Source organism: Eumetopias jubatus, unplaced genomic scaffold (assembly GCF_037043125.1).
Source record: "Eumetopias jubatus isolate StellerSeaLion01/CBP00866 unplaced genomic scaffold, mEumJub1_p1.0 scaffold_12, whole genome shotgun sequence".
NCBI lineage: Eukaryota > Metazoa > Chordata > Mammalia > Carnivora > Otariidae > Eumetopias > Eumetopias jubatus.
Window position 1 is genome coordinate 88,737,316 of NW_028274818.1, and position 24,529 is coordinate 88,761,844.

Sequence of the window (24,529 nt, forward strand, 5' to 3'; positions counted from 1 at the left end):
GATATTCTCATAAATTTTGTTGTGGAAGCTTTATAATTTTAGTTTTTACATTTAGGTTTATGATCATTTGTTATTTAACTAATTATATGTAGATACGGATTAGTGATCAAGATTCATTCTTTCCATCCACATACCATGTTATTCCATCACAATTTGTTCAAAAGATTTCCTTTTCCCAGTGAATTATACTGGTGCCTTCATGGAAAAATTAAATGACTGTATGTATATGAGTCTATTTCCAGACACCTCATTCTTTTTATATGTATTTGTTCATCCTTACACCTATATGGCAATGTCTTAATTATATAGATTTATAATAAGTCTTGAATGTTCTTTAACATTGACATTCCTTTTCAAGATTTTTTTAAAAACTAATCTAGACCCTTTGTATTTCCATATATTTTTTAGAATAAGCTTGGTATTTTTTTTCCAAAAAGACTGCTAGGATTCTGACTGTCACTATATTGCTATTATAGAACAACTTAGGGAGAAGCTACATCCTAACAATTTTGAGTCACCCAAGCAATGAAATTTAGATATCTCATCATTTGTTTAAAGTTTTCTCTCAGGAATGTTTTATTGTCTTTGGTGTTGATTTATAATTTATTATCATATACTGTCTATCTTGGGTATTTGCTCAATTAATACATTATATGTAGTACTTTCTTGTGGATCTCTTCACAATCACCTACATAACATGATTCTGTCAACTTCACATAAAGATAATTTTACTCCTTCCTTTCCAAAATCTATACCTTTTATTTCATTGCCTTTTTCTGATACAAGCTAGGACTTCCAATAAACTGCTGAAAAGAACTGATGAGAGCAAACATCTTTGCTTCGTTCCTGATTATTAGAGGAGAAATGTTCAATATTTCACTAGGATGATACAAATTTCTTACACATGTACTTTATCAGATTCAGAAATTTCATTTTTTTCACTTTTATTTCTACTTTGGCTTGGAGAGCTTTTTAAAATATACTTTTTTATTTTGGAAAAAAATACAGTCTTACAGAAAGACTACATACCATGCATTCCTAAATACCATGCATTCTCAACAGAGTTATAGAGCTTCAAGCCATAGCACATAAAACAGATCTGTAGTATATCTGTGGTATTAAAATTTCACAAGGGGAACACACTTAGGGAAAATATGTCCAAAAGGATTCCCTAGAAGGGCAATAATGAAAAAAAATTGAGAAATATTACTTATACCCTGCACCCAGCTTCCCGAATATGACATCTTACATTACCATGGTACATTTGTCAAAACTAAGAAATTAATATTGGCACAAAACAATTTCTAATTTATACAAACTTGTTTGGATTTCACCAGTTTTTCCCCAGTATCATTTTTTTTCTGTTCCCACCTAGGATACTACATTGCATTTAGTTGTCATGTCTCCATAGTCTCCTCTGATCTATGAAACTTTATTATCCTTTCTTGTTTTTCACGACCTTGAGAGTTTTCGAGAATACTGGGCATGTATTTTGGAATACATGGTTCTGTAGTTTGGATTTGCATGATGTTTTTTCACTAATAGAGTTACAAGTTTTACAGAGGTAAAATGCCCTCTCCATCACATTATATCAGAGAATATTTGCTATCAACATGACATCAAAATAGTCAAAATTATTTTAAATTCCTTGTCTGCCAATTCCAGTATATAGCTTATCTGTCCACTTATATTGACTGGTTTTTTTCTTTTAATTTTAGGTAACATTTTCCTGCTTGTTTGCATATCCTATAATTTTGGATCTTATGCCAGAAATTGTGGTGAAAGGAACAGTGGACACTAAAGTATATAATTGTTTGTTCTGTTTTCTTAAAGACGTTAGCTCCTTCCTTTGTCATACAGCTAAAGCGAGGAGCTGACCATTTAAATTCCAAGAGTTTAGTTGAGTTGAGCTGAACCTGGATAAAAATACATCGTTCCAACGTACAGAAATTTTACACAAGTTTTTGGACACTGAAAATTTTAAAGAAATCACCAGCAGTACAACAAGTTAAAAATTAACAATTTCTATCATAAGATTGAAGAAATGTAGATATAAACATGTGATAGCTCTTACCATATGACTTGATATTAAAATAAGTATGACTAAAGATCTGCTCACCAGGAGGCCCCCCATTTGAGTTGCGTTCACTTCTGGGTCCCAAAGAAGGAAAAGGTGGAAAGAGAACACCTGTTTCCCAGCCTTCAGTTCGGAGAAAACCCACATACTTGTTCCTCTGAAAACTACTGAAACGCAGAAAATATTTTACCTATAAGGAGCAAAAAGAAACAATATCTGTAAATGAAAAAAATAAGAATGAGAAACAAAAGGAAGTTAAAGAAAAACTGCACACGTGCGATTCTGAGGCAGAGTGTCAAGCACTAAGTAGATTCTGAACATCAGCCAATGGAGCAGACTTGTTGTGTGGCTACTGTGGGTTTGTGGTAAGCAAACAGTGGCAACTTGCACACAATTGCCAATGTCTCTTTCCCAAAATAGACACCTGGCATGCATACTGAAATGAAACATACCAAAAGGTGTTGCTAATTTCTCTTCCCATTATGTCAGCCAAGTGTTCCAAGAGGAAAATCTCTTCCTCCTCTAAAAGTGATTATAACTTAAGAATCCCACATGAAGACAGAGGAGAAATGTGAAAGTATAAATGTGGAATACTGCGTAATTTCATTATTAAATGAAAAGATAATTCTAATTCTAAAGAACTAAGTAAAAATTTCAAGGTAGATCATGCTGGGTCTAAGTAGCTTTACAAGACGGGAAATGGTCCAGCAGTTGCCTAAAGTCAGGGGTCAGACCAGAGAAATCAGTAACACCAGATGGGGCAGACACATATCATAAACCTAGGTAAATATTAATATACTCAGTTATCAAGACAAAAGCTTTAGACACTTATTGCATGTTCAAGGATTAAGACATAGCACCTCTTCCTCAAGGAGCTCAAATTCTAGTTGAGACAACATATATATTTACATTATAGTAAATTCAGTGATAGTAATATGTACAGGGCATTTATGGGAGAATGAAGGAGGAAAGGGATGGGTGTGGTTAGGAGAGTCACTGTACTGTGAGTCACAGTAGCAATGCTAAGGGTAAGAGTGAGCCAAGTGGCCTGGGCAGTCGGGAGACCATACAAGGTGAAGTTTGAAACTGTACCAAAAACATTCTGACCACACTCTGTGTTTCCACTGATGAGTCCACATCAGCATCACGTACACTGAATCAGCAACTTGAGGGAATTTTATACACATGAAAGGAATGAGGGAATGATGGACAGAACGGAAGATACCTACAACTCTACTTACAACCCAGTGGTTTTCCTTACTTTTTCATTCCATTGACAGCCATCTGTATCTTAAATGTAGAATTATAGCTCCATGCATACATCTGTACCATACTTTGGTTATTTCCCTCAACACCAGGGACACCAAGTTCAAAGCATAGTCCTCGTCTCTCCTTCTTCAAAGTTGTTATCAGAATCTTTCTCAGAGTTTGCCTATGTCCTAATTCTGTTTCTGCTTGGCTAAGGCTTAACACTGTTTTCCAGATTTAGATTTTGGAGAAAAATGATGAGATTCAGTCAAAAGAAAGAGGAACATGTTCATGTTGTATTTTAACATGCTTTAACATCTCAGGTCTTGACCTGGGAAATGTGCATTTACTTCACCATCATGCACAGAACTGGAGACAGCTGCCATAATCTGATACAGTGGTCAAGGTCGACATCTCCTATGATTCTGATTTATAAGGAGAAAACCTAGTATGTGGTAAACTTGATTCTTCCCCCATCAACATAAAGCTCTGGCTAAATAAAGGCACAGACACAGAAATTAGATTTGGATTTAAATCTCTGCTCTACTATGTACAAGCAGTATGATTTTGGGTAAGTTGCAGTCTCCCCACTTAATAAATGAAATAATTATGCCTCTACTTCATTAAGCCTCAGAAACTGGAAGTATACTTATGAGGTTTCTACATTAAAAATCTCTTACCTTAAATGGCAGGGAATCATTGCTATTTTGGAACTCATGGTCAAAAATAATAGCAACCAACACTTTTTTAGAGTTACTCTCTTGCTTAACATACTCTTCAAAATCTCTTTCTGAAGAAAAGCCTTGAACTGTAGAGAGAAAAAAGTCGAATATGTGAGTTGCCCACATAAAGGCAAACTATCTGACTGCTTTTTCTATCTGTAAGATGGGAAAATGCTTTACATGGATGAAAGACTATCAAAATATAAATTTCAAAACATTGCTGCTCAAACACTGGCATAACAAACTAATGGATATTAGGAGTGCATAAAATTTTTTAAGAGTTTTAAGAGTTTTGGGCACCTGGGTGGCTTAGTTGGTTAAGCGTCTGCCTTTGGCTCAGGGTCCTGGGATCGAGCCCCGCATCGGGCTCCCTGCTCAGTGGGGAGTCTGCTTTTCCCTCTCCCTCTGCCCCTCCCCCCACCTGTGCTCTCACTTTCTCTCAAATAAAATCTTAAAAAAAACAGTTTTAAAAGTTTTATCACAAGTTTAAAATATAATTAATCATTATAATAACTGTGTAGTGAAATAAGGTAAGGAAGAGGGATATTTCCAATGTGTTTTGAAATTTCCACCTTGGAAGGAAATAACAAAATTGACTCATGCAATCTATTCAAAGTCCTAGAAGATGGGAATCTATAATATCTGATTAAAAAATAACTCAGAAGTTGAAGAATGAAACAACTTCACAATTTTAATATTTGAGGTGATTATGTGTCATAATCATTATTTTTTGTATAGTTGGGAAGTGCCAAGGATGCCACACTCTTCTCAGGCTAAGTACAGCTGGGATATAAATCCCAAAGCTGTAAGCAGGATCTCGGGGACCGGAATCAGATTGGCACCTACACAAGGTGACCAGAAGCAGGATGAAACAAAGTCCTCAGAGAATTCAAATGATTAAAGCTGGAAAAACAAAAGTCCACTAAGTTAAACAAAACAAAACAACATAGGAACACAGCTAGAAATAGAATCTAATATCGAAAGTCCACTGTGAACAAAGTGAAGTGTGTACAAGCGGGTAGTGAGGCACACTTTGGGGCACGTAGCCTCTACTTCTGCATCTGAGCCTAACCACTGTCATGCATCTCACCCAGGCATCCTTTATGTGCCGGGAACCTCCCCATCCCTTTGCCTTCAGCACTGAGTAGCCACAATTCTTTCTAACTGCCTGGCCATGGTGCAAGGGCCTGAGGACAGGTTATCAGATCTTTCTGTTGAATTGTTTTTAAAAGTATTTCTCTGTTCTGGAATTTCCATTTGTCCTGTTTTTAATAGATTTCAGGTCTCTAGAGAAATGTTCTAGCTTCATTAATCCTATTAATCATAGTTACTTTAAAGTTCCTGCCAGAAAGTTCTGATATCTAGATACTTGTGTATATTTTTTTCTCTTCAGTCACCGAGTTCTGTTTTATAGCATATTTTGTATATTTTTATTGAATGGCAGATGTTGTGGATGAAAAATATTAGAGGCTCTTGAGGATACTTTTTTATCCAAAGAGGGTTAAGTTTTCATTAATTTAACTGAGCTTCAAGGAAGGTACTACCTGCTCAAGCAGGAGTATGAGAAAGAACGGGAGGGAGAGAGAGCTTTGAGTACTTGATGAGGTTAAGACATGTCTTTGCCTCGATTTCTCAGAAAATAGAACTGGAGGGAAATTTATTTCTTATTTATTTTCATTTATTACCTCGGGTGGCTTTATTTTTCCCCCAGCTTTACTAAAAATTGTGTGTACTTACAGTGCAAAAGATGATGACAATGTATGTCTACACTGTGAAATGACTGCCACAATCAAGCTAATTAATATATCCATGACCACACAGTTACCCCTTATTTTATTTTTAAAATTTTCTGCCCAGGGTTATTGAGGTATTGCTGATAAATTAAAATTGTATATATATAGGTTGTATAACGTGATTTTAAGGTATACAAAGTGATGTTTTAATATCTGCATACATTGTGAAATAATTACCAAAAACAGGTTAATTAACACACTTATTGCCTTACATAGTTACCATCCTTTTTTGTGAGGAGAACACTACAAGATCTACTCTCTGAATAAATTTCATATACATTATACAGTATTGTTAACTATAGTCACCATGTACATTAGATTGCCAGGACTTATTTATCTTTATAACTGAAAGTTCATAAGACTTGACCGACATCTCCCCATTTTCTCTACCTACCCTCACGTCCAGAAACCATGCAACCATGATTATTTTTTTCTGAAACCATGATTCTACTCTCTGCTTCTGTGAGCTCAACATTTTTAGATAACACACATATAAGTAAGATAATACCATATTTGTCTTTCTGTGTCCAGCTTATTTCACTTAGCATAATGACCTCCAAACCAACATACTGTTACAAATGACAGGATTTCCTTCCTTTTTGTGGCTGAATAATTACATTTTCTCTATGCAGCCATCTGTTGATAGACATGTTGTTTGCTTCTATACCTTGTAAATAATGCTGCAATGAATAATTATGAACTTACATACCTTGAAAAAGGGAGATGCACAGGGTGAGGGCCATATTCACCCTGGTATTTTCCCTGAAAGCATTTGCAGAAAGCTGCAGACTTACTGAGCTGAAGAAAAGAGGTGAGAGTTGAGGCTGCCAAAATGGTTGGAACTTGAGAGACAAACTTGCAAAGAGAAGAAAAGAGCAGAGAAGTGAAAAATTGGCTTGTAAATTCCCCTGAAGTCACCAGTCAACCCCTTAACTGAGGATGCCTAAGTTCAGACCATGAAACCAAGAAGATAACAGCAGGTGGCAGGCTACACTGCTGAGCAGGGATTTCAGCAGGTAGGCAATGTTGATGAACCAGAAATAGAGTTCAAGCCTCACAAAGGTAGAGGAGCCTTCATAAATATTCCAGCTTCCAGATCAAACCCTAGAAGAGCCATACCCTAGGACAAGGGATAGCTGCAGGAGTAAAGACAAAACTGAAATAGAGCACTCCTTACAAAGCCCAAAACCAGATTTTGATGGGATCAAGTCACTCTGTCAGTATTTAAACAACCATCCAGAAGAAAACTTAACCCTCTTTGGATAAAAAAGTATCCTCAAGAGCCTCTAATATTTTTCATCCACAACATCTGCCATTCAATAAAAATATACAAAATATGCTATAAAACAGAACTCAATGACTGAAGAGAAAAAAAATATACACAAGTATCTAGATATCAGAACTTTCTGGCAGGAACTTTAAAGTAACTATGATTAATAGGGTTAATAAAGTTAGAACATTTCTCTAGAGACCTGAAATCTATTAAAAACAGGACAAATGGAAATTCCAGAACAGAGAAATACTTTTAAAAACAATTCAACAGAAAGATCACATGACCTGTTTCAAAATATATAAGCAAAAAGAAATTTTAACATACATACACACACACACACACACATAACTTATTTAATACTAACAACACCTAACTGAAAATGTAGTATCTCTCTCAATAACTGAGAGAATAAGCAAATAAAAATAGTATTCTTAAATACATATTTGAAAAGCACTATGACTCACCAACTCGACAACTTCACCTGGGTGGCATTTATACAACACTATAACCAAAACCTACAGAATACACAGTCTTTACAAATGTACATAGTACATTTTTCAAAATATACCTTAACATGGGCATAAAAATTTCTCAGAATTTCAAAGAACTGAAATCCTAGAGTATACTCTGATTCAAGGAAATTAAAATAGAAATGAAAAAAAAATAGAAAGAGAACAACAAATTCCAAATGTGTTGAAGTAAAGTAATATATTTCTAAGAATCCCACACATCAAATAAGATATCAGAATGGAAATTACGAAATATTTTAGGTAACCCAAAGTGGCCTCCAGGACTACATTTATTGGGATATTTGTGATTATATACTTTAAAAATTATTGGGAATTTTGCAATCTTCTGCCTCACTGTTTTTTTAATAAGTTATGTTTTGAGATGGCATCTACTCTCAAGGACCCTCAAATTCTTGAGAGACAACAAAAAGTTGAAAAAATAATATTACTGAGTACACGTATGTGTTTAAAGCAAGGGGCACTAGAGGGATGCTCACCAAACTTCTGATAGCGTTTCTCCCTGGGAATGTGAGGGGAAGCTCACTGGGGGGCTTTTAAGATAACTGTATGGAGCTTGAGTCTTCTCTAACGCATTCATTTATGTCTTGTGTAACATTTTTACATGAACAAAATTTGAAATAACTGACCACTGAGCACGCATCTAGAATGAGGGCTCATGCTTATGCTGTGCCTCTGTGTTCCTCTGGCACACCATCGTAGCCCTGGGGTCACACTTACCGAGCTTTTAAGAAGCCCAACCAGAAACAAGGAAGACGATATCACAGAATTGGAGAGTAACCTAAAATAATATAAACTGATTATCTAATTTTTAAATATTAGTATTTGTTTTGGGCTCTAGGAGAAAATATTTTATATGAATTTAACTCTCAAGTATAACAAAGTGTGTAATATTATACCTAGGAGGTTACTATCTGGTTATGAGGATATATCCTACAATGTCTTACTTAGGAGATTAATGCCCAGTTAAAAGGTTATACAAGTGTCTTCACTGAAACCCAATTTAATAATACATTTTTTTTCAAAAACCTTTAATTTCTAACCTGAGAAATTATAATGCAAATCCCTTTTCACGAGTTCAATGATGCCCTTTACCACAACACTTTTGGAAGGCAGGAAAGCCAGTTCCCAATGACCAGAAGTGACGGCCATTCCAAGGAATGCAGGCAACTCATCAACAGGCTGAAGAGAGTAATTGAAAGGCCCAGACTTCTTTATAATCAAAAACCTGTGTGTTAACAAAAGTGTACTAGCAAATAGCACTGTTAGGATGAATTCCACAAATAACACCACTAATCGCCGTCTCTAGGAGATAGAAAAAAAAAAAGATTATGGTAAGTGTCGTATGAGTCCATTACCTCTGCAAATGCCTAAATGTTTTATATCAACACACACTTCTTAAAAGAAGATACATAGATGGCAAAAAATGAACAGCTTCACTCTATAATATAGCATTAGTTTCCTGAACCATTTTTTTCTCTCCTTTCTACATGTCATTCTGCCACTATTTCACTCTGTGAGGACTCTTCATATTTGGAAGAGACACCCCCAGCCCTAGAACTGAGAAAAATACAATATAAACTGAAATGCAGTGATCAGGCTGTAAGAATTTTCCCATTGTGGTCTCTTAGCTGTTGCAAAAATCCTATAGATAGTCCAACTTACCTTTAAAATAAAATTCTTCCACAGAAGACCCATAAATTTGTAAAACCATAAGAAATCCATTTTTCAACTCTATGGAGGGAGTAAAGATTTTACAAAAAGAAATTAAGATTATATAACAAAATGTAAATTTTAGACAAATAAATTACTTAAATTTGAATTGCTTCATTTTCTAATCAAGCTTAGAGGATGACAAAAAGAAACAATAAGCATTTGAAATATTTGAGAAGCTTTTTATCCCACATCCTTACTCAGTATTTCTGAATTTCCAATATTTATAAAACTTCAAGCACAAAACAAAGATCAGTAAGTTACTGATGCAAGTTTCCAGGTAAATTTGACCAGTACCTTTACCAAAATACTAATTAAGAAATAATACAAAAAAATCATCACCATCAGCAAAAAGACAAAATGGTATGTAAAATCACATCACAGCTATAACCCCAAAATGCCACTCAACAATTAGCAAGATTGAAAGTACCTCCATTTAATAACATTGCTAATGGGAACAGATTCATTCTTGTATTTCACAAATATTTGCTGAATATTTAATAGATATGTTAAGATAAGATAGATAAGTGATATGTTAAGTGTAGGTGTATAATGGGAAACAACAAATAAAACCCTTCCTTCATGGTGTGGGTGTCACAGCAGGCTATTAATAACCCAGGAGCTGAAGTTGAACCATCTAGGCTGATTCCCAGCTCTACCACTATCTGTGTGATCTTGAAAACTTGACTTAAATTCTTGCAGCTACCAGGGAGAGAGCTACAGTTCAGGGCCTGGAAGGGGAGACATTATTTTAGGACCTTACCTTATAAATAATGATGATAGTGAAGGAGACTGGCCTTCCCAGGAACTGCAGGCCAATTTCACATTTCAGTCTTTGATACCAGATGAAGGTATCCCATATTACAAATGCCTACAGGTGCCTAATATAAGAAAATAAATCCTCTCTGAAAAGAAATAATATCCTGGAGAGTTAGCTATTCCTCCAAACAATTTTTCTGCATGTAATATCTGGCACTCCTTACATCTGGGGTGGAGTTATCTGGACCAAAATTTAAAATAACTATGCTTACCATTTTCAAGGCAAAAAACATAGAAGGTTTAGAAATTCCACAAAAGGACATTAGATTAGGATCTCAAAGGGTGGAGGAAGAAGGTCTCCTAGACCTAAGCATAAAAGCTAAACCATAAAATACAAGAAAATAGATAGGAGAATATCTTTGTGGCCTTGGACACACAGAAATTTCCTAAAGTGAATAAAAAAGTCACAAGCCATAGAAAAAGGGCTTCATCAACATTTACATTTCTGCTAATCAAAAAATACCATCGTGAAAATAAGAAGGAAAGCCGCAGAAGGGAATAAAACATTTCTAACACATTTACCTAATAAAAGACATATCCAGAATATATAAAGCATTGCCACAAGCCAATAATAAAAATATGACAACCCAAATTTTTAAAAATTGGGAAGACTTTAGAAAGACATTTAAAAAAAAATGAGACATCAATGGGCGCCTGGGTGGCTCAGTTGGTTAAGCGACTGCCTTCGGCTCAGGTCATGATCCTGGAGTCCCTGGATCGAGTCCCGCATCGGGCTCCCCGCTCAGCGGGGAGTCTGCTTCTCCCTCTGACCCTCCCCCTTCTCATGTGCTCTCTCTCTCATTCTCTCTGTCTCAAATAAATAAATAAAATCTTTAAAAAAAAATGAGACATCAAGACGGTGACCTAAGTCATTCTCAACATCATTCTTCCCTCAAGAAGACCAGCTAGTAACTATCCATTGACGAGACACCATTATGAAAACCCCAGAACCAGGCTGACCTGTGTGGGTGGCCCCATCTGGCCGGAGAGCCCAGTGGACAGTTCTATTTGATTCGGATCCAAAGCTAATGAGCCCTACTGGCCATGGAGCCTATCCTATGACCCCGTCATGAAAGGAAGCAAACTGGTTCAGCCACTATGGAATGCAGTATGAAATTTCTCAAATAATTAAAAATAGATCTACCATACGACACTACAATTCCACTTCTGGGTATTTATCCAAAGGAAATGAAATGACTATCTCAGAAACACATCTGTACTGCCATGTTCATCGCAACAATATTCACAAAAGCCATGGAAACAATCTAAGTGTCCATCAACAGATGAATGGATAAAGAAAATATGATATGTAAAAACACTCTATCTTCAAAAAAAGAAAATATGATATGTATATGCAATGGAATATGATTCAGCCATAAAAAGGAAATACAATAATGATATCAACAATATGGATAACATTTGAGGGCATTAGGGTAAGTAAAATACCTAAGAGACAGAAATACAAATACTGTATGATCTCACTTATATGTGGAATCTGAAAAAGTAGAATTTAGATTGGTGAGTGCTTACACAAGGGATGGGAGTGAGGGAAATAGGTGAAAATGGTCAAAAAGTACAAACTTCCAGTTATAAAATGAGTAAATTCTGGGGATGGTGACTATAGTTCATAATATTGTATTATATATTTGAAAGTTGCTGACAGAATAAATCTAAAAGTTCTCACAACACACAAAAAAACTGTAACTATGTGAGGTGATGTATGTGTTAACTAAGTTTATTGTGGTAATCATTTACAATATAAACATGTCAAATCATCACACTGTATACCTTAAATTTACACAATGTTTTATGTCAATTATATATATTAAATCTGGAGAGGGGAAGATGTATATATTGCCAAAAAGCACAGAAAACTGATTTTAAAATGGACCAAAGTCCTTAACATACAGCTCACCATAGAAGGCATACAGATGACAAGCATATGAAGGGAGATGAACCATGAGAGACGATGGACTCTGAGAAACAAACTGAGGGTTTCAGAGGGGAGGGGGGTAGGGGATGGGTTAGCCCGGTGATGGGTATTAAGGAGGGCACCATACTGCATGGAGCACTGGGTGTTACACAAAAACAAAGAATCATGGAACACTACATCAAAAACTAATGATGTACTGTACGGGGACTAACATAACATAATAAAATAAAATAAAAATTTAAAAAAAAGCATATGAAAAAAAGTTCCATGTCATATATCATTCAGTAAATGTAAATTAAAATAACAATGAGATACCACTACACATCTATCAGAACCAAAATCCGTAGCACTAATGATACCAAATATGAAAAGTATATAGGGCAAGAGAAACTCTCATTCATTGCTAGTGGGAATGTTAAATATGTAACCACTTTGGAATGGAAGAGAATTTGGCAGTTTTCTACAAAACTCAACATACTCTTACCATACAGTCCAGAAATTACAGTCCTTGGTATTTACACAAAGGAGTTGAAAAACGTATGTCCATACAAAAACTTTCACAGAGATGCTTATAGCAGCTTTACTCATAATTTACAAAACTTATAAGCAACCAAGATATCTTTCAGTAGATGAATGGATAAATATACTGTAGTACACCCAGACAACAGAATATTATTCAGTGCTAAAAAGAAATGAGGTATCAAGCCATGAAAAGGCATGGAAAATCCTTAAATGCATAATGCTGAATGAAAGAAGCCAATCTGGAAAGGCTACATACTATATGATTCCAACTATATGACATTCAAGAAAAAGCAATACTATAGACACAGGATAAAAAGATCAGTGGTTCCTAGGGCTTGGGGGTGGAGGGAACAGGAATGAATAGATGGAGCCCAAAGAATTTTTAGGGAAGTGAAATTATTCTATATAGACACTATACCAGTGGATACATGTCATTATATACAATCCATAGAATGTATAACAGCAAAAGTGAACCCTAATGTAATGATGTGTAGGTGTAAAATTCATCAATTTTAACAAACATTACACCCTGGTGAGGGAGTGGTGTGAGGGAAGCTACACATGCATGCGGGTTGTGGGTATATGGGAAATCGCTCCACCTTTCCTCAATTTCACTGTGAACCTAAAACTGCTCTTTAAAAAAGTAAAATTTTAACAAAAAAGCACAGGAAAAACTTCTCAACATCGTAAGTCATCAGTGAAGTACAAATAAAACCAAAATGAGATACCTCAACATACACACTAAAAAGACTGACAACACATAACATCTGAGAAGTTGGCTATGGCAAATAATGCTGCAGTAAACATGGGTGCATATATCTTTCCAAATTAATGTTTTCATTTTCTTTGAATAAATACCCAGTAGTGGAATTACTGGATCATTATGATAATTCCATTTTTATTTTTTTAAGTTTTAATTTAAATTCCAGTTAGTTAAGATACAGTGTAATATTAGCTTCAGGTGTACAATAGTGATTCAACAGTTGTATACAACACCCAGTGATCATCACAACAATTGCACTCCTTAATCCCCATCACCTATTTAACCCATCCCCCCGTCCACCTCCCCTCCAGTAACCCTCAGTTTGTTCTCTATAGTTAAGAGTCTGTTTCTTGGTTTGCCTCTCTTTTCCCCTTTGCTTATTTGTTTTTTCTTAAATTTCACATATGAGTGGGGGGGCCTGGGTGGCTCAGTCAGTTGAGCATCCAACTCTTGGTTTGGGCTCGAGTCATGATCTCAGGATCCTGAGAATTGAGCCCTGTGTTGGGCTCAGCATGGAGTCTACTTGTCCCTTTCCCTCTGCTCTTCACCCCCCACCCACACTCTCTCTCTCTCTCTCTCTCAAAGAGATATGGTATTTGTCTTTCTCTGACTTATTTTACTTAGCATAATACTCTCTACCTCCAACCATATCATTGCAAATGGCTAGACTTCATTCTTTTTTATGGCTGAGTAATATACCAGTGTGTGTGTGTGTGTGTGTGTGTGTGTGTGTGTGTGTGTGTGTGTGTGTGTGTGTACACATACCACTTCTTCATCCATTCATCAGCTGATGAACATTTTGGCTCTGTCTATAGTTTGGCTATTGTAGATAATGCTGTTGTAAACATCAGGGTGCATGTATCCCTTTGAATTAGTACTCTTGTGCCCTTTGGGTAAATACTTAGTAGTACAATTGATGGATCAAAGGACAGTTCTATTTTTGACTTTCTGAGTCACCTCCATACTGTTTCCAGTGTGGCTGCACCAGTTTACATTCCCACTAACAGTGCAAGAGGATTCCCCTTTCTCCACATCCTCACCAATACCTATTGTTTCTTGTGTGGTTGATTTTAGCCATTCCGACAGGTGTGAGGTGATATCTCATCGTAGTTTTGATTTGCATTTCCCTGATGATGAGTGATGTTGAGCATCTTTTCATATGTCTGTGGGCAAACTAGATGTCTTCTCTGGAGAAATGTCTGTTCATGTCTTCTGCCCATTTTTCAATCAGATTTTTTTTGGGTGTCGAGTTGTATCAGTTCTTTATATATTTTGGATACTAACCCTTTACTGATTTTGATATTTGCAAATATGCTCTCCCATTCCATAAATTACCTTTTAGTTTTATTGTTTCCTTCACTGTGCAGAAGCTTTATATTTTGATGTAGTCCCAATAGTTTATTTTTGCTTTTATTTCCCATGCCTTAGGAGACACCTATAAAAGTGTTGTTGGCAGCCAATGTTAGAGAACTTACTGTCTGTGCTCTCTTCTAGGATATTTATGGCTTCAGGTCTCACATTTGGGTCTTTATTCGATTTTGAATTTATTTTTGCGTGTGGTGAAAGACCATGTTCCAGTTTCATTCTTTTACATGTAGCTGACCAGTTTTTCCAACAACATTTGTTGAAGAGACTGTCTTTTTCTCATTGGATAGTCTTCCCTCCTTCTTCAAAGATTAATTCACCATATAGTGGTGGGTTTCTTTCTGGGCTCTCTATTCTGTTTCATTGATCTATGTGTCTATTTTTGTGCCAGTACCATACTGTTTCATGATAGCTTTGCAATATAATTTGAAGTCTGGAATTGTGGTATCTCCAGCTTTGCTTTTTCTTTTTCAAAACAGCTTTGGCTGTTTGGGCTTTTTGGTCTAGTTGTGAAAGATCCTGTTGGTATTTTGATAGGGATTTTATTAAATCTGTAGATTGCTTTTGGTAGTATGGACATTTTAACAATAGTTGTTCTTCCAATCCATGAGCAGGGAATGTCTTTTCATTTCTTTGTGTTCTCTTCAATTCTTTCATTTAGTGTCTCACAGTTTTCAGAGTGCAGGTCTTTCACCTCTTTGATTAGGTTTATTTCTAGGTATCTAGGTATCCATCTAGTTTAATTTGTCTACAAAATTGATAAACATCTAGCCAGACTTAACAATAAGACAAGAAAAAGGGCCCAAATAAATAAAATTAAGAGAGAAAGAACCAACACTACAAAAATACAAAGAATTATAAGAAAATATCAAGAAAAATTATATGTCAACAAACTGGACAACCTAAAAGAAAGGGATATACCTAAAAACATATAACCTCCCAAACTGAATTAAGAAAAAAACAGAACCAATTTGAACCAATTGCCAGCAATGAAAGTGAATCAGTAATCAAAAAACTCTCAACAATTTACAATTGCACCAAAGACAATAAAATACCTAATGGTCCAAGAACTTTTTTCTCTTGCTCCAAGGACTACAGAACAACACCTAAGCCTAAAAAGACAGAGGCCAGTTCTTTCCCTTTATCCTTTCTAGGGTAAAACAACAGATATGAAGTTATGCACAAAGAGGAAAAGCAGTTTCCCAGTGTCCTGTCAACCCACCTCCTTCACTATTCCCCAGGTACATATGGAAGAATCTTAGGGCAGAAGAGGTCCGACACCAAAAGAGCCTAGTGAGGAAATCAACTTACCCTCAATATCCTGTCCCTTGTTAAAATGAAAAACAATCAGAGGCCAGCCTTAGAAATTCCCTGAGCAGACAAAAACAGTTTAAACATACAAAGCTTAATTTAGCTAGGCTAACTCAACCACACTCATTTCTTGCTTATGCCTCTGGAAATCATAAGCAAAACTTAAAACTGTTTCCCAAAATTGTTATGAGATATCCACTAGCCATTCCCTATCATTTAAAATAATCTAATACCACAACAAATTACTATGAAGAATAAACAGTCACTGCCTTCTCACACTATAAGCTGCTTTATGACAATAAATCCAATCATTCCATGTTTTGCTTTGAGTGCTCATAGTTCATGAACTGTCTTTTTGGTGTACGCACAAAACTTTTAGTAATTACTGCTTCAGTGATTCATTGGTTTTACCTCTACTGTTTCTGAACTTTTAACACCCTAAATACTAAATGCACTGCCACTCCTGTCCATCCCAAACTTGGATGCAACACTGAGGTGGGAGGGAAAGGAGGAGGAAGTTGAAGGGACATGAACCTGGTGTGTCTAAAAAACTTTAGGGCAACCTATTGATGTGTGGGCTCTCAAAAAACAATTAAATGGAGTTACTGAAAATTAAGCCATTACATTGCTTACAGTCCTAAATTCTTAGAATGAGACTTATACTCACTACAATTTATTTCCTTTTCTGAAAAGCACTGAGCTGTTCTGAATGAAACACAGCAGCTTTCTTCTCCTTAAACAGAGGTTATCTTTCCTTTTAAATCTTCTGCCTACTTTACATAAAATGAGGGGACCAAGATGGCTTGAATGTTCCTCTGGGCTGGACTAATACTATACATATGGCTCTCCCTGGTTCTAGGTCCTGACCACCCCTTTCTCTGGGCATCTGCTTTAGAAAACCTTTAATTAAACATCCCTTCTCTGTTTAAAACATATATAACTCTTTTTACAAGCCTCTTTTCTGTTTTACAACCCCAAACTCTCTTTCTGAAGGGCCTGGGAGCCATCCTTTGAAATGTAATCCTCAAGGAAGATAGCACCCCTATTCCCAGTCTCTGTGGGAGGGTAGGAGCTAGCTTCTAACAGGCACCAACAGCAAACACACATGGCCTAATCACAGAGAACCACAGAGAAAACTTCAGGAAGTTACTCAATGTGTTCTCCTGGTCAACCTCCCCTCTACAGTCCTCCAGCACATTCCCACTGTCTCACTCAGCCCTCAAACACCCTCCCATCCCTTGTCTGAGCAGAACTGAGCTCAGACTGAGTTCTGGCCTGTGTTCCCAGTTCCTAGAGCCGTGCATAAAGTCTTCCTTGCCTGTTTAACGTAGTTCAGTGCAATTTCCGCTTTGGCAGAGGAGAACAAAGACACTTGAGCTTCCTGCAACACTTAACTTCCATACCCCTTCCTCTATTTCTTGAACGTTTACTACCTTCTGTCAGTTGAAATATTCTAATCACCCGCAGAGATGGGTACAAATAGTATCCAGCTTCTTTTACAGGAGGATACTGAGGCTTAGTGAAATCAAGCAATTTACATTAGGTCATTGTGATAATCTGAATGTCTGTGTCCTCCTCTTCTCCCCAGATTTGTATGTTGAAATCCTAACCCCAGTGTGATGGTATCACCATGAGGGACACGCAGCATGTGACGAGCTCATGAGGATGGAGCCCTGATGAATGGGATTAGTGCCCTTATGACACAGCCCCCAGAGAGCTCCCTTGCTCCCTCCACCATGTGAAGGACACGTTGAGAAGATGCCTGTCTGTGAATCAGAAATCAGGCTCTCACCACACACTGAATCTGCATGGAGCTTTGACGGAAGACTTCCCAGCCTCCAGAACTGTGAGAAATACATTGGTTGTTTTAAGTCACCCAGCCTACAGTATTCTGTTAGGGCAGCCCCAGCTGACTGGGACAGTCACACAGCAAATAAATTCTGGACTCCGCAGGCCTAGACCCACAACACGTGCCTCCAGAGCCCTGGCTTTCAAATACTTGGTACAGCCCAAATAAAATTTTGTTGAATCTGTTCTCGTTAGCTTCTGTGTGTGTTTCGGGGTCCAGAGAAGTGTCTTTTACTTCCTGTGTTTGTTTTGGTGTTTTTGAGGGGGAGGGCACTTTCTCCTCCCTGGGAAGCCCTGGATGCATTCCCCAGAGCAGGGGGACCCGGAGAGAAAAAGGATGGGAGTGAGGTCCAGCGAGGGACACGCAAAACAGGAGGGAGGGTCAACACTGGGTGTGGCGGCCCCTGACAGTCGATAGTGAGGTACAGGTAATATTATATGTGTATCACTTCCAAGGGGGTTTGGGTATCGTTTTGGGGGGAGCAGAGAGGGCTGTGGTGGGTTCCAGTGTATTTGGGGGCTTGGGGGTCTTGTGTGGGGTTCGCACTTTCGGGCTCTGCGCTCAGAGTGCGGCCGGCGGGTCGGCCTCCCGGGGGCACTCCAGGGAGCACCCTCCGCCGCCCCGGGGGAATCTGGGGAGAAGACACCAGGGCGGGGACGTCCCACACTCACCGCTCAGGCCTCGTAACCGCCACGGCCACACCTCCACCTCCACCTGTGAGGGACAAGCGTCACCCGCGGCGCGGTGCCTCCTGCCAACGCCTTCCCCAACCGCCCAGCCACCGCGGGCCCCTTCCTCGCGCATGCGCACACGCGCCCAGGCCCCACCCGCCCCTCGCTCCCCGCAGCCCTCGCGCGCTCAGGCTTCACCACCTTCCCAGCACGCATCTCACTATCCCCCCCGCGTCACTATCCGCGGTCCCCCCCCAACCCCGGGCGCACTGGACCCTCCCCGGGACACCCCAGAGCGTGAGGCCTCACTAAACTCTTCCCTCGCGTACTGCCCCGGGGCCCCACCACCCTGAGGGCCCTACCTCGGGCCCGTTCGCTTGCTCCCAGGCTCTTTGCCTCTGCACCCCACTGGACGACCCGACCACCCTCCATCTGTCGCTGGCTCCCCTCTCCCTCATGTGTCATGGTCACCCTCAGCGGGCCAGTAGCTGGTGGCAGGAAGTGGGAGGAGATTCAGTGGCCGCCGCCCTCCACGGTCTGTGGGGGTCAACAGATAACTTGCAGAGGCGCAGGCACAGGGGCCCGCAACCCTGCTCCGGGGGCCACTCAAAGCCCCAGACGCGCGGCGACCCGGCCTAGGGCGCGCCGTCCACGCGCCTCGCCCCGGTGGCATGCGCCGCCTCTGCCCGTGGGCGCTCAGCGCGTGGAGACCCCCACTGCGTTCTCTGCACGCGCTGCCCTGACCCGCCAGCCACTCAGTGGGCCTCACCCCCGGACCTCTCTCATGCTGCTGCAATTCACTGATGGTCGCTTCTCTTGGCGGACCCCCGCCCCAGCCAATACGCACCTCCAGTGTAGCTTAATGGTTGGAAGCCCAGGTTCTGGATTCTGTCAGAGGGCAAATCTCTTCCCTACTGGACCAGGTATCGGGTTCGGGCCTCTCAGGGCTAAATGGAGCTGGGCTCTTGAACTGTCAGGTTAAGCTTTGTCAGGAGAGTGTGCTGGATGGACCCTGCAGGACCAAGGGCTGCTGGCCCAGATTCGGGTGTTTTCTCTTGATTTTTCTTCTGCCAGCAGCAGGTGTGGAGGACATTTCGCGGCATTCACCCTACACCCCCACGCTCATTAACCGTGGATGCTCAGTGACTCTCGCAGGTGCCCCTTCCTAGCACCAGCCTGCCAACAATCACAGAAAAGTTTCCTGCTTGCTAGATCCAGCCAGTTCCTCGTTGGCCAGCATCAGCAGCCTGTACCCTATAGGGCATTTCCTGCTTGCTCAGCAGGTGTCGAACAGCCTTGACCCAAGGCCAAGGAACTTCCCACCAACTTCACCTTCTCCAAGATGATCTGAATCCCAGCCTTGGGGAGGAGTCCTCTTCCAAGTTTGTTTCTTCCTTGGGTAATTTCTCTCAGCCATAGTGTATTCTTGAGCATTCTCTGTACTTTCTTATGGCTAACCCCCTGTTATAGTTAATAATTCTTTTAACTTTTCCTGTTCAAATTGCTGTGTGGTTTCCTGGCTCCTAATGGGGATATTGACAGATGTTCCTGCTTGCTTGCTGGGTGACCCTGGGTAAATCCCTTTACCCCTCTGAGCCTCCAAGTGCAATGAGGATAATAGCAGCACTACCTAGCCTAGAGGTTTGTAGTAGGATTAAATGATGCAATGCAGTAAAGTGCTTAGTAGAGGAATGTACCCTTTGTTGTTGTTTCTTGTGAGAAGATAAGAGGTGGGTTGAGAAATAGGGAGGGCCAGTGAAAAAGACTACCTGACTAAAGGAATTTTTTTAGGATTAGTAATAAAGCCAAGTGGTGATGAGATGCAACTAAATAAAATAATAAAATAAATTTAAATTAATAAAATGAAATTTCTCTCCTTTTTTAGAGATGGCCAGCCTGGGAAACAAATTTTGCAGTTACTGAAATCACATGGCAGAGATCTATGGGTAATATTGGTTGGAACGCACAGAAAGTTATATTACAGCTAAAAACAATAAAACAATAGTTTCTGGATATCATTTTATTACAATATCCAATTGATATAAAAACCATCACCCCCAAACCACCCCAAAATAGAACAGCTTCAGTGACTCTTTCCATCTTGTAATTTCAGGAGGATCATCCTCCTTGTCTGCTTATCTGCCCATGAATCTAGGGAGGTGATTAGATTTCTCATGTTTTTTTATGGGGGACTCCATGGGCCCAAACAAGAGTCAGAAGAACTGTCTCCCTCTATACCTTTTTTCTCCTTTGTTTTAATCAGAGAATTGGGCAAGAGTAGAAAAGTAAACACACTATTTTTAAAGAATGTTTTTGCTTCCTTTCTTGGACTCTAAATATTCTTGGAGCAAAAGTTCTCTTATAAATGTAGACAAATGTAGAATCTTGTTTTGAATTTTGGAAATAGTCCAACTTATCCCCATAAACTTTGACATTGATTTTAATTTGACTCTTTTGTTATAAAATTGGTGTGGGTGTGTGCACATGCATATTCATGGGAAAGATGATTTTTCCCCCCAGGCTTTATGATCTTCTTACATATAATTTAGTTGCTAAAACATAAAGCTTTTGGTCTTCAGGCTGTCCCATCTGACAGCCCCATCATTTCTGGATGTTTCTGTTCATTCACAATACTCAGGAATAAGTCTTTGTCCCCACCCTGATAAATGCTGCTCTTACATGTTTCTAGCATAGAAAACAGGAATTTTAGATTTGCACAAGCCATCCATGTAAATCTACAAAGAACTGACATGTGGTCTCCTTTGGGGGACTCTTTATTACATAAATACATACATACATATATATATATATATATCAAGATATATACACACACAGAAATGCCCCTCTATGTATCCAGGTATAGTAGAGAGTACTAAGGAAGACATAGTGTCAGTAGTTAGAAGTGAATCTCATTGCACCTTTTTTTTTTTTTTCAGTCCCCTTCTGTGTTCTCTGGGGTAGCAAAGGTCAGGAAGACTTGTTCCAGTGTTATCTGACTGATGGAATAGTCTTCTAAATTCAATTGCTCTTTAGCTTCCTCCAAAATACCAAATACCTTTAGCAATGACAACAATAAAAAAAAGTGCAGTTACCATTGCAGCCATCACTTCCGGCGCCCAACCCAGATGAGCCTCTCTACCACTTCCTCCAACTCCTACCAAGTTATTGTTTGATGACAAAAAGCACAGATGGGGGAGATGAGAAAATGACAGAATAGATCATTGAGAATCCACGAGGAAGCAGTTCTCTGTCCCCATTTTCTTGAGGGGGACAAAAACATGAGATTTAGAGATGGAATTCTGAAGCAATTAAACTCTAGGAACTATTGAAAAGTAACCTAAAGTCTCTGCTCCTTCTATAACATTAGGCTCCCATTCCACGGGACAGTCCCAAACACTTCCCCATCATTAGTGCTTTCTTAACATGTAACATTAGAAGAGCATGGTTGCTACAATTACCTTTCCCCAGCCATTGTCCTTGCTGGGAATATAGTAGTTAAGGATCCCTTGATTCTCATGTTTTAATTCACTACCTAGGAAAGGAAAGATAGATGAATAATCTTACAGATTTCATTTTAAAGTTCCAAAATATTGCTACATCAGCTTAATTATACACAATAAAGGGATGAATAAATGTGGCAAATAAAAGAGGGACATCATCTAAAAGCCTACCTCTTTAGTATATGTGACATGGTTAATTCTTTCAGCAGGCTTTAGTCACAAAAAAATTGTTAGCTTATATGCACAATGTAAAAAACTTGAGACTTCTAAAATGCTATTGTTACTACAAACCAAGTTTTGAGAATATGAACTGGCAGGATTTTCATTCTGGTTGTGTATGCATGTACAGTGTGTTTGCTGGGGAGTAGAGCTCGGCAAGGCTTACTATTCTTCACATGCCCTGTGAAAGAGGAAATCACAAATATAAATCCCCAAAGTCAGGCTGTGTTCTTATTTCTTTTACAGGTGAATAAGAATCCACTGGTGGAATGAGAGGGAAGGGGGGGTATCCATTTCAAATTCAGAACAGATAGATGTGTTTCTACTTATCATTGCATATTTGAAAATTATTACTAATTAAATTAATTGGGGTTAAAATTGTTTTAAAATATATGTTAAAGTAATCAAAGAAGTCATGAGAATGAAGTGGGTCCGGGCGCCTGGGTGGCTCAGTCAGTTAAGCATCTGCCTTCAGCTCAGGTCATGATCCCAGAGTCCTGGGATCGAGTCCCACATCGGGCTCCTTGCTCTGTGGGGAGCCTGCTTCTCCCTCTCCTCCCCACTTGTGCTCTCTCTCACTATCTCTGTCTCTCTCTCTCTCTCTCAAATAAATAAATAAAATCTAAAAAAAAAAAAAAGAATGAAGCGGGTCTAATACCTTGGTAGCCTATAAGTAAAGCAAAACCTAAACCAGAGTAAAATGCACTTGAATCTGAGAAAATGAAACTCAAGAACAGAGAACTACAAATAGCCAGCTAGGTTTTTGCAAATTAGACAACTGCTTAAGCTATAGTAAACCAAATATGCCCTTGCTTACCCACATGTCTTTTCTATATAAGCCTCTCCCTTAGCTCCTGTTTGTGGAGTCCTCATCACTGTTAGTGTGGTGCTGCCCAATTAGAATTGATATATGTGTTAATAAACTCTTGAAAATTGTAATATGCACCAGTTTATCTTTTAACAGGTCTGGTGTCAGAATCAGGGTCCAAAAGTACCCTCCCACCCAATAGCCCTGGGAGCAAAGAGCAAACAGGCATAGGTACTCACTGAGCCCTTTGTACACACTACTTTCACATTGTGCCTGAAGATTGTGGGAATTCATAGTGCCTGGCTAGAGATTTAATAAACACATGCCTCCCTGGATGAGACTAGTTGAAAAGCAAAGAAGGAGTGTCTGGAAAATTGGGCCCCTTTAAGATATCTGGGCTGAAAACAGATTCTTGTTGCAGCTCAATGCACTCATCCAGGGAGTAAATGCTCAACTTAGGAGAAACATTTATCTTAGGAGGTCACCCACTCCATGCTCTCCATCTGCATGCCCATCATGAGCACAGCTTGTTCTATTCACACAAAACTCCCTAGACCACTGTCCTGATTATTACAGCTTTACATTCCTTCTTGTTTTTCTTCTTCCCTTGTTGTATTGATCACATTCACAATAAAGGTGGAGGCAGAGTCTGTGGTCCTTGATTCCTTGTCTTTGTACCTGCACATTTGAGTCTCCTAGACTTTATAGGTTCACTTCAGCAGGGACAGATCTTCACCTATCAGCTAGAGGTACTGGACTATTTATGTGGTAGCTTCCATGCGTAGGCAATGCTTGTTATCAGGGTCTTGGTTTGGGTGGGTCAATGCTTGTGCTCTGAGGTGGGGGGGAAGAGGGGTTGCTATGTGTTCTATGGTTTGATTATCCTACCAACTGAACTCTGCATTCAAGCAGGGCTACAGGCTGTGTTCCACAGTCTAGTGGTGCCCTTATCTGGATTCTTTAATCACTTCTGGCCAGATGAGGTACAGGCTGTGTTCCTTACCAGGGTGGTGCCAATAGGGGTTTAGACTCCACAATTGGGTAGGGCTAGGGACTAAGCACCATTGCTTTTGTTTGGGGGAGGCCTCAGGCTGTGCTCTCCAACTGGATGGTGCTACCATCTGGTCTCTGTGTCCTAGTGGAGCCACAGGCAAGGCTAAGAGTCAGATAAGGCCTAGGTTGTGCTCTAAAATTATGCAGGGGCTATGACTGTGTCCCAAACCTGGGCAGGACTGCTGGCTGGCCTTTACAATCTAGTAAGCTGCTGGCTGTGTTTCACTGTTGGGTAAAGTCACAGGCTGGGCTACTTCTTAGGGGGGCCTCCAGCTGTCTCCCATAGTTACATGGAGCTAGAGACTGTGCTCCACAGTTGGGCAGGGTCACTGTCTGGGTTCTGTGTTCAGATGGGGCCATGGG

The 24,529-nt window shown here is 39.3% G+C and overlaps 2 protein-coding genes across 2 annotated transcripts in view; both read right to left on the bottom strand.

The window, feature by feature from the left end:
- Positions 1-18,624, bottom strand: part of LOC114198794 (phospholipid-transporting ATPase ABCA3-like) — a 137,876-nt gene extending 119,252 nt beyond the window's left edge. The window contains exons 1-5 of the mRNA XM_088017068.1: positions 18,587-18,624; positions 9,306-9,374; positions 8,684-8,945; positions 4,006-4,133; positions 2,120-2,267 (exon numbers count right to left, since the gene is read on the bottom strand). Of these exons, the coding sequence (XP_087873194.1) occupies positions 2,120-2,267; positions 4,006-4,133; positions 8,684-8,945; positions 9,306-9,365 (598 nt within the window). The 5' untranslated portion in view covers positions 9,366-9,374; positions 18,587-18,624. The remainder of the gene's footprint in view (positions 1-2,119; positions 2,268-4,005; positions 4,134-8,683; positions 8,946-9,305; positions 9,375-18,586) is intronic.
- Positions 18,625-21,518: 2,894 nt separating this feature from the next.
- Positions 21,519-24,529, bottom strand: part of LOC114202171 (phospholipid-transporting ATPase ABCA3-like) — a 177,285-nt gene continuing 174,274 nt past the window's right edge. The window contains exons 29-30 of the mRNA XM_088017035.1: positions 22,045-22,118; positions 21,519-21,641 (exon numbers count right to left, since the gene is read on the bottom strand). Of these exons, the coding sequence (XP_087873161.1) occupies positions 21,519-21,641; positions 22,045-22,118 (197 nt within the window). The remainder of the gene's footprint in view (positions 21,642-22,044; positions 22,119-24,529) is intronic.